General features: G+C 37.1%; 1 protein-coding gene across 1 annotated transcript; it reads right to left on the reverse strand.

The window, feature by feature from the left end:
* Positions 1-767: 767 nt before the first annotated feature.
* LOC111908282 (pumilio homolog 4) lies at positions 768-10,471 on the reverse strand (the record flags this gene model as incomplete). The annotated part of the gene is made up of 11 exons (XM_052771192.1): positions 10,368-10,471; positions 10,199-10,275; positions 8,851-9,133; positions 8,608-8,749; positions 8,425-8,532; positions 8,116-8,328; positions 7,926-8,033; positions 7,554-7,775; positions 7,399-7,483; positions 4,394-4,409; positions 768-822 (listed from the first exon to the last, which is right to left on the reverse strand). Coding segments are annotated over exons 1-11 (1,413 nt in total), but the record flags the coding sequence as incomplete, so codon positions are not given.
* Between the last annotated feature and the right edge of the window lie 543 nt (positions 10,472-11,014).

The raw sequence follows: 11,014 nt of genomic DNA on the forward strand, positions 1-11,014 counted from the left end.
TTAGCCTTTTACTCCTATTTCTCAAAATCTTTTTCCCTAGGATATAGGCAGCTTCACCAAGGTCCTTCATAGCGAAACACTTCCCAAGCCAGGACTTTACTTCCTGCAGGGTTGGGATGTCATTTCCTATGAGTAGTATGTCATCCACATACAGTACCAAAAAACTGACTATGCTCCCACTAGCCTTGATATAGACGCAAGATTCATCTTCACTCCTCGAAAAGCCAAATTCTTTGACTTTCTCGTCAAAGCAAAGATTCCACCTGCGAGGTGCCTGTTTCAATCCATAAATGGATTTTCTCGAGTTTACACACTCTATTAGGGTACTCGTTGCTGACAAAACCCTCTGGCTGACTCATGTAAACATCTTCAGCCAACTTTCCATTAAGGAAAGCGGTTTTGACATCCATTTGCCATATTTCATAGTCATGAAATGCAGCTATGGAGAACCTGAATAGACTTAATCTTGGCTACTGGAGAAAAGGTCTCATCATAGTCCACTCCAGGAATTTGAGAGAAGCCCTTTGCAACCAGTATCGCCTTATAAGTGTGTACTTTACCATCCATGTCGGTCTTCTTCTTGAAGACCCATTTGCACCCTAAAGTCTTACGACCAGGTACATTATCAACCAAGTTCCAAACTTGATTGTCATACATGGATTGTATCTCGCTATCCATGGCCTCTTTCCATTAGGAGCCTCAGGGCCTGCCATGGCTTCCGTGTAGCTGTTAGGTTCATCCAGACCTACTAGTGTCTCATCACTAATAAGTGTCTCACCTTCCGCAGTAATATGGAAACCATAGTAATGCTCAAGTGCATTCCTAACTCTCGTGGAACGCCTCAGAGGTACAGGCTCATCAACTGGCTCAACAGGAGTTTCCTCCTCAAGTTGAGGGCTAGGGTTCGAAGTTCCTTCACTGCTTTATTCTTGAATTTCTTCAAGATCAATTCGAGCTTATCATGAGTCTCGCGTCTCACGAAAGCCTCACAACCCCAAATCTTGATGTGGTCTAGCTTAGGTACTTTGCCAGTCCACATCTCGTGAGGAGTTTTGGCAACTTTCTTTTGTAGGGACAAGATTAAGAATATGGGCGGCAGTCTCTAAGGCATACCCCCATAATGAGATTGGTAGCGTAGCTCGACTCATCATGGAACGAACCATATCCAACAAGGTTCGATTACGCCTCTCAGCCACACCATTCAACTGTGGTGTCCTGGGAGGTGTCAATTGTGAGACAATCCCACATTCCCTAAGATAGTCAAGGAACTCTGAACTAAGATACTCACCTCCTCGATCGGATCGAAGTATCTTAATGTTCCTGCCCAATTGATTCTCGACTTCCTGTTTAAATTCCTTAAACCTCTCGAAAGTCTCTGACTTATGCTTGATTAAGTAGACATATCCATATCTACTGTAATCATTAGTAAAAGTCAAATAATAACGATTAGCATCCCTTGTGGCATGTTTGAATGGTCCACACACATCCGTGTGTACAAGGTCCAACAAACCTTCACCCCTCTCACACGAGCCTGTGAAGGGTGACTTTGTCATTTTTCCAAGTAAGCATGATTCGCAACTATCATCTGACTTTAGGTCAAACGACTCCAAGACTCCATCCTTTTGGAGTTGGCCTATGCGTTTCTTGCTTATATGTCCAAGACGACAATGCCATAATGATGCTTTATCCAAGTTATTATTATTAGTAGAATTAATACACAAAACATTATTTCCTAAGTTATCTACAACAGATACAACTTCATACACACCATCACAAGGTAATGCTTTAAAATAAAAAACATTATTATAGAAAACATCTATAGAACCAACTTCATTATTAAATGAAAAGGTAAACTCTTGTTTGTACAAAGCATGAAAGGAAATAATATTTCTTGCCATTCCTGGCGAATAACAACACTTATTCAAATCTAAATTAAACCCACTACTTAGCGATAAAGTATAAACTCCAATCTTGGTAACAGGTAAAGCTTTCCTATTCCCCATGATCAAGTTTATTCTTCCTTGCTCCACATTCTCACTTCTTCTTAGTCCCTGCAAGTCACAACAAATATGAATACCACAACCGGTATCAAGGACCCAAGATTTAGAATGGGGTGAGTTATTAGAAATGATAGTGTAAGTACCTGCATGGTTGGGTTTGACTTTCCCATCCTTCACATCCTGCTGGTAGTTTGGGCAGTTCCGCTTCCAATGAGACTTTTCATTGCAATAGAAGCATTCAGCCTCTTTTGGGTCAGAAGAAGGAGTGATGAAACCTTTCTTGGTTGCACTTGAAGAAGAGCCATCAAGGGTCCGAGCCTTGGTACCCTTTGAGGACCTCTTTCTCTTCCTCCATCGACTTTTCCCAATTGCCAAAATCGGAGTTGAGTTTGGAGTAGGAGTGATAGCAACCGACTTCCCCTTAAGACCTGATTCTGCGGTCTTGAGAAGTCCCTGAAGTTTGCTGAGTGTGACCTCTTCCTTATTCATGCGATATGTCATGCGGAATTGATCATAGCACGATGGTAAGGAGTGCAAAATGATATCTATTGCTAGATCCTCAGGGAAGTTCACATTAAGCTTTAGCAAACGATCCACATACCTTTGCATTTTCTGCATGTGGCTCGTGACGGATTCCCCGTCCTTCATCATGGTTGTTATCATGGAGCAGATGATTTCATACCTCTCTTGTCTTGCACTTTGATGGTATCTTTCCATCAAATCTTGGTGCATTTCATAAGGGTAGAAATCCTCATAAGACTTTTGGAGTTCCGCTGTCATCGTGGCCATCATGATGCAAGCCACTTTCGTAGCCTCCCTTTCATGTGCCCGAAAGTCAGGGATCTCCTGAGGAGTTGCAGTGGTCTCATCAATCACCTTAAGCTCCTTGTCAAGGACATATTCTTTGTCCTCGTAGCGGGTAATCATCCTGATGTTTCTGATCCACTCATTGAAGTTGGATCCATCAAAGGTGACTTTCCCACACAAGTTCATAAGGGTAAAGGAGCCATTAGGATTAGAGCCAGAAGCAGCATTGTTTGAAGACATCTAAAAAGAAGAGAAAAAGATTAGTTTAGATATAAGAGAGTCCTTAATAAAACACCCAAATGTATTATTAAGGCTAGGATCCAATCACAATATAATATAACTTAGAAGAGGTATGCCGTAATCTAAGCTATACCATATTTGAATGGTAGGTGAATGACGATTCACCAATTTCCACTACGAAAACCGAAATATTTAAGAATTAGGTTTTTGATTGGTTCTTAGAAATTCCTAGATTCTTTGAGATTCAATGAACTTTTCAAAGGCATGTTTCAATCTCGAGTGTGCCCTCCAAGTTTTGTGACTGGGATGCCGAGGATCACAAAACGAGGTGTGAAGTAACCATGCAAATCACTTGGTACCCTTTAAAGTTTATCACTCAATCGATGTGCCGGTAAACCACACACGCTCCATCGATACTATAATAAACCTTTAAGTCACCCTTTACCTACCTTATTAAGTCCAAGTTAGTGTGTTGGTTACCCACACACGCTCCACCAACGACTTAAACAAAGTGTAAAGTGTAATTTCATGGATTAACACCTTATTCACATTTTTCCTAAAGTAACTAAGATTGGGAATTTAATAAAACATTTAGTTACTTTATAATATTCATCATACTTTGAATGAGAATTTATAAGTCCTTGTCTTACCCGTTCGGCTAACGACCCTCCACCAGTCAAACAAGCGGTGGGTGAGAGTGGACACCCATTAAGTCGCCATTTTATAGGCAACGACTTTGTTCTTATACATATATATTAAATCATAATAATATAAGTATAAGAGTTGAATTTTAACTTTTAAAATTCTAAGGGTTGGAACTAAAGTTTTAACTTGACTTTACTTGTTCCAAAACTTGAGGGCGAGTTTTGTAAACTTTCAAAACTTTTCATATCTTGTAACTTATGAGTTTAATAGAGTAATAAAATGAAGACTCATCACTTTTCTAACTCTTGTGTTCTTTTAATGGTTTTTCAATCCAAGAGACTTTTGGTTTTCCATAACTTGAGGACAAGTTATGGACTCCATTAAATAACATTATGATCAAGAATTAATCTACCACATAGGTTACAAATAATTCCTATGATCATCTAAACATCATAAGAACAAGATCATGAACATGAACACTTTCATATATCAAAATCACACTTTAATCTTTGTAATTTTGATAACTAGTTGTTGTAAATGAGTTAGAAAAGACATTACACCTTCTAAAACAAGTTTTCAAGTACCAAAACAGTTTAGGGTAATGTTTCTAATCCATTTCTAGCAACTAAAGTCGAAAACTGCACTCTGTCGACCCTACTCATCGAGTGCATGAACCTACTCGGCGAGTAGGTTGAAGATACAAGTGGACTCGGCGAGTCCCCCCATGGACTCGGCGAGTCTATCAGTCAGACAACAAGATTTCGACTTTTTCAAGCATATTGCAACAAGTATCAAACAAACAAGCCTAGGCTCTGATACCACTGATGGGTTTTGAGCATTCTAACACTTCCTAAGTGTACATGCAACCCTAATAAACCTTGGATCTATGTTTGTCTAAGACACATGCAAATAATTATTTTTCCAAGGCTTATATCCTAACTAGCATGGCATGGGGAACTTGAATCAAATAAAGCTAGTAGAAACACTTACCTTGTAGTTGTAGTTGATTCCTTGGAGTTTTAGAGCCTAGCACCAATAATGTGGATGCCTCAAATGTAAGTCACAAATCACCACAAACTTGGAACTTTGAGAGAATAGTCACACTTCTCTTGAAATCGGCCCTCACCTCAACATGTGTCAACTAGTGTGATTTCAAGAGCCAAAGCCTCCTTTATATAGTGTGGTGGATTAGGGTTACATCCATGTAAACCCTAATACCCATGTCTCTACATTTCCATGAGATCCATGGGTTAAAGCTCCATGGAGTATCCATGGACTTCTCCATCCAAGCCTAGCCCATTCCAAGTAAGCATAAGCCCACACTATATAAATATAGAAGCCCATATTTAATTAGTAATATCTTTGATCACTAAATTAATCCTAGATTAATTATAGATCACTACTAATTAAATAATATGATCTTATATTAATATATTAGAACTTATAATATATTAATAAATCATAACTTGTACTATTCTCAAATATTATCCATAAATTGTTCGGGTGAAGTGCAACCCAAATGGACCATGCCGGGTCGGGTCAAGTACATACCAAATATAGTTATGGCTTAGACACTATATCCAACAGTCTCCCACTTGGACTTAGACACTATTCCCAAATTCACCATCTTCCACTTGAGAATGTGTTCGAGACCTTTGCCTTCCTCGATTCATCAGTTCGGCCATCCTATCAGTCAGTTGGTCAACCATTTGATCCATCCTCTCCTTCATTCGTGCCATAATACGTTCTTCTAGTTCTTGCTCATGAACATTAGCGGGCGTCCTGTTTCTCCTCGGAGGCATTTTGAACCAGGAATTCAGCTCTGATACCAACTGATGCAGCGCAAAAAAAACGACACAAAGATAACCAAGAATGAACTTGTTGATTCTAAAAGAATAGCCAGGACAATCTCTTCAAAACCACATTGATTCTACGAATACCGTGGGATTGGCTTCAAAATCTGGGTTAACACACAGAATTTGAGAGAAAATCGAAAGTTCATAAAATTCATGATTGACCATCCAAATTACATCAAAAATAGTTAAATAAGAAGCAGAAATTAAAATGAAACCCTAAAAGTCCATGGGCCAAATACAAACCGAAAAACAAAACCTAAAAATTAAGGAAAAATAACAAAATTGCTCATAACTCCATTTAGAAAGCGATTTCTGGACTCAAAAATGGGTGAGTCCCCTTCGGGCACTTATCCAGACGTGCTCCTTGCTCCAAGCTTCGATTTCACTGGTCGTAGGCCCGAAACGGAGATTCATAGCCAAAGTTATGGCCATTTTTGTGAAGCCCCTTTAGTCACCCGATCGTGGGCCTCTAGGAACGCAAGGGCCCGATCCTCCACACTAGGGCCCGCATCATCCCCTCCCGGGTAGACAAAATTCGACCTCGAATGTGCACCATGATCATCATCAGAAGAATCCCCATAATAAGGATGCAAATGCTTTACATTGAATACCTCAGAACAACGAATGTGGCCTGGCAACTGTAGACGGTAAGCATTGGAATTAATCTTCTCCACAATCTCCACTGGTCCAATCTTCTTAGCTGATAGCTTGTTGTACTCACCAACCGAAAAACGATCTTTAGTCAAAACAGCCCAAACAAAGTCACCTACTTCAAAATCAACTTGTCTGCGTTTTTTATCTGCATCTTGCTTGTACTTGGAGTTAGCTCGGACCACTACTAGAAAAACAGCCTTTTACGACGCTCATTGCGCGTTGTAAAAGGCTCAAACGACGCGCAAATGCGTGTCAAGGAAGGCCCTGTCATAAAGAGAGACGACGCGCTTTTGCGCGTCGTCTATAGACGACGCACATTTACGACGCTCATTTACGACGCGCAATTACGACGTGCGTTTACGACATGCAATGCGTATCAAGAAAGGCCCTGTCATAAAGGAAGACGACTCGCATTTGCGTGTCGTAACCTTACGACGCGCGTGTTAATGACACGCAATGCGTATCAAGAAAGCCCCTGTTAAGAAAGGCCATGTCATAAATGAAGATGACACACATTTTTGCGTATCGTAAATTTAAATGTTTAAAAAAAAATATATTTATTAATTTTTAAATTAAATTTGCATTTAATTTCTCATAATAGAAATAAAATACTTTTTTGATAGATTTACTAATTTTCAAATTAAATAACACATTAAAAGTCTCATAATACAAAATAAAATACCATAAACAATAAAGATAATTGATTGCACTAAGGACCATGTTAACAAAAGAATATAACATTATATACCATAAGTACCCTCAAGTATTCAATCTCTTACAATGTTACTAAAAATACCCTCAAGTAATCAATGTCTTACAAAGTTAAGAGACTAAGTTGGTATGTAATATGGCACTAAGAAGCCCAAGAATTGTTTGTGTTTTTCCTGTTCCTGGAGGATCCTACATGGACAAAAGGTAAGAATTAACATTTTCAAAGTACAATGCCTCAATAAGGAAATCAATGGTAAAAGGCAAATCTAAATAAGAACAAACTTTATACATATATACATGGAAGTATTGTAATACACAATAACAGCAACAAATACCAAATTACCCTTTGCTTAGCTTTTCTTATGTCCACCTCCAAAAGTGAGAATTTGATAAAAGATTTAGGTCACGCATTCTCTCATCAAGCTCTGTATCCAAAAGTGAGAATTTGATAAAAGATTTAAAAAGTGGGAAAATATCAAGAATATAGAGGATAAGTTCGCATGTCTGGTCATCACAAGTTTCTAGAACCTTCTGGACAACATAATTTCCAAAAGGATCTTTCATCATTGCCTATAGTTTTGTTTTGCATTACAACAAACTCAGTTACCAAAAAGACAATTAATGTGTTTTTGATTTTTACAAAAAAAAAAAAAAGAGAGTTGCTGTCCTGTAATGGCTCATTTTCATCAGTGGAACCAAGCATTTCGTTTACAAGAAGTTGGCGTTCATTTGGGCTTCCATAAGTTAAGCATTTCTCAACAACATTTGAAGCAAACTTTTGCAGACTCATCTTCACTGTTTCTCCTACAATCTTGTTGATGATAGCTGATCGCTCATGGGGCTTACCATGTTGTAGGACATGCTAATTATAATGAAACAATAATATTATATCAATTAATTCAATCTCAAATCACAAATAAAACATATATATATATATATGTATATATATATATATATATATATATATATATATATATATATATATATATTCAAACGGTGAGTGAGTGAGTACCTGAATAACATAATTTTCGTATTGGTCTTGTGCTAGAGTACAAACCGAGTTCATGATTTCATCCATTACAACTTGTGTATTTCGATCATCACAGTGCTCCAATACCCTCTGTTCATTTCACATATAAGAAGAAGAAGAAAAAAATAGATAATGAAAGTTATTATTTTTTTAAAAAAAATATATGTTTTACCTGAATGACTCGACATCCATAAGGATGTGATGAAAGAGAAACAACTTGTCCAAAGAAAGAAGAAACTATAAACTGAACACGATCTTGAGGCACACATTCAATACATTTATGGATTACATGATTACCATTCTGATCACGAACACATTTCATGATTGAACCATCAAGCTCATCCACCATTTCTGTCTGTTGATCAACTTCAACAACCTCCAATGCCTGAGTATAAATCCATGTTATGAATTATTCATCAATATGGGATGACTGATCTTTAAGAAAGATTATGTGCTTTTTGACAAATAAAAAAAAATCTACCTTCTGAATAACTCTGCAACCATACATTTGAAGGCTAAGAGGCAAAACATGACCGATGATTTGACCAGCTAACTCCCTTCTTTGACTTTTGGTCCCATGCTCAAAGAACTGAAAGTGTATGTACAAAATGTTTAAGTATACAACACTGTGAAAGAATTAGACATGAAAGGATGATGAATGTACCTTTTGTATGACATAATTTCCAAACACATCAGTCATCAAACTACGTGCATGAGGGACAATTTCGGGAAATATTATATTCTTTTCTTTAACTGTGGCCGATTCAAGCTTCTGCTGAATAAACCTGCTTCCATATTGATCGGTACTATCACATAAAAGGGAAAAAAAAAAGAAAAAGAACAGAGTCAATAACGCATAAGTCATAACTGAATATGAATGAATAAGAGTAAGGCTTAGTTTGCATACCTAAACTCAATCACATGATCAACAACATCAGAGAGTTCAAAAGACTTGTTTTTCTTGTTCTTGAGCTCATCCAACAATGAAGAAACATATCTTCTATCTAAGCTCATATCACCTTCCGGATTCCAAGATCCAGAAACTCCACCCACTGAATTTATAAAAGCAGGAGCAAATTGTTGTGACAAGTGTCTGGATCCAACTGATGAACGTGTAGAATTTTCAAGTAAGTTTCCTTGATATGGAATGCCATGATTATATGTGGGATTCACGACAGCAAAGTAAACAACTGAGTTCACCACATTACATGTTTAATCAATTAGAAAACTAGAAAAATAAATAGTAACAAAGTGACCGGGCACCACACGTAAGTGTTATCAGCCTTGAATCTCAGTCCAAAACCCATAAAATTAGTTTTTTTTTAAACAGACATGAAAATGATAACCATAAACAATATTCTGGTACTTATCATAACCCATATCATATATTCTAGATAGAAGAGATGAAGTAATAGTAAGGCGTAAGCATCTGACTAAAAAATATTTAAAAATGAAAAGCTCAGAAAAGAAATAAATGAATTTTGGATTTAAGCCCTTTACCTGGATAGCATTCAGACAAGAAACAAATAATAGAGTTGTAATTTGGACTTAAAATTTACTGTTTTAGCTATTCTATGTCAATTCTTTCATTCATGTTACAATTAGAAAATCACAGGCTAGCTTATATGAAAGTTTCAGGGTTATGTATTATGCATAATGTCTCTCCATACATACATATACTTCATGTCACATGAGTTATCTTAAAGATTCATGTTTTTTTATAAAACATTGAAATATTATCTTTAAGTTGTTGAACCTCCTTGTACCCCTGTATCATTCAATCACAAATAAGGTGGTTATGATGGATTCTTAGCTAACTCGGTCATATTTTCAACAAACCCTTAACCAAATCCTTCATTACATATATTTTACTTTCCTTTTTCTCTATCTTGTTCACCTATATCTCTAATACCCCTTTTCACCCTAATGTGTCGATCTCAATGGAACATTTTTAGCTAAAAGGTAAGAAAAATGTATTGACAACTCATACCATTTTGCAAGAAAGGCACATACATGAAGACATGGGCCATGATTCGATAATCAAATATTGCAAAACTCAGTGAAGCAAATAATCAAACACTTAGTGGGCAATAAAAATCCAACACATTAAAATAAAATAATAATAAAAAAAAACTTGCACCAGACATGGAAATAAAAAATAAAAAGAAGCTTGAACACAGTAAAAAGGAAGTAAGTAGTTGGGGATGATGATGAACAGTTAGTGATGATGGATTTATCTTCAACATATGATTTACCTTGAGATCCAAAATTAGCATGAAGAATAGGAATCACTCTGATAAACCTGTCACAAAGACTTTCCCACATCATTATGCTTGTCAAAATAAGAAATTACATCAATGAAACTGTAAAATAACATGCAGTTTAAGAAGCAATTAGCGTTAATTTTGAATTGGGGAAACAAACCTTAGTTCTTTTTTCTTCGCCATGGAAAAGCACACAAACGGAAGGATGTGTATGATGTTTTCCTTCAAGATCTTCGCCTTCAAAGGTACACGATTCATCTCCATTTTATCATGCTTCCCTACCGATTCCTAATCGAAAACCATGATTTCTAGATCTTGAACTTTAGGAGGGGGAAGGAAGGAAGCATCGTAACTAGAGCAAGAGGGAAACAAAAATGGAGGATAAAAAAGAAGCGCGTTTTCAAAATGCTTGGGGATTTCATTTTCCGCAGTATCTACTAAAACCCTAGCCTAGCACGTGCTAGAGAGAAGGGAGGTGGCGATGGCTTAGGGTTTACAGAGAGACGGGAGGTAGAGAATGAAGGGAGATCTAGAGGAGAGAGTATCAGAGAGAGGAGAGTGGATTGCAAGGATGAAAGATAGATCGAAGATTTCAAAACAAGGCGGGTTTTCAAAATTTTGGGGATTTCATTTCCCCCTTGTCTACTAAAAGCGCGTTTCATTAAAATTATAAAGCGACAGGTAAAGACGACGCGCGTTTAAGATAAAGTGCCCTCTGTGTTTTAAACTTTTTTTCTTGAGACACTAAATTAAGGGCACACAGTAATGCGTGACGTATATCCTAATTTTTTTTTGAAGAGATGACAC

The sequence above is a fragment of the Lactuca sativa genome, chromosome 4, assembly GCF_002870075.4.
Source record: "Lactuca sativa cultivar Salinas chromosome 4, Lsat_Salinas_v11, whole genome shotgun sequence".
In the NCBI taxonomy this organism is placed as follows: Eukaryota; Viridiplantae; Streptophyta; class Magnoliopsida; order Asterales; family Asteraceae; genus Lactuca; species Lactuca sativa.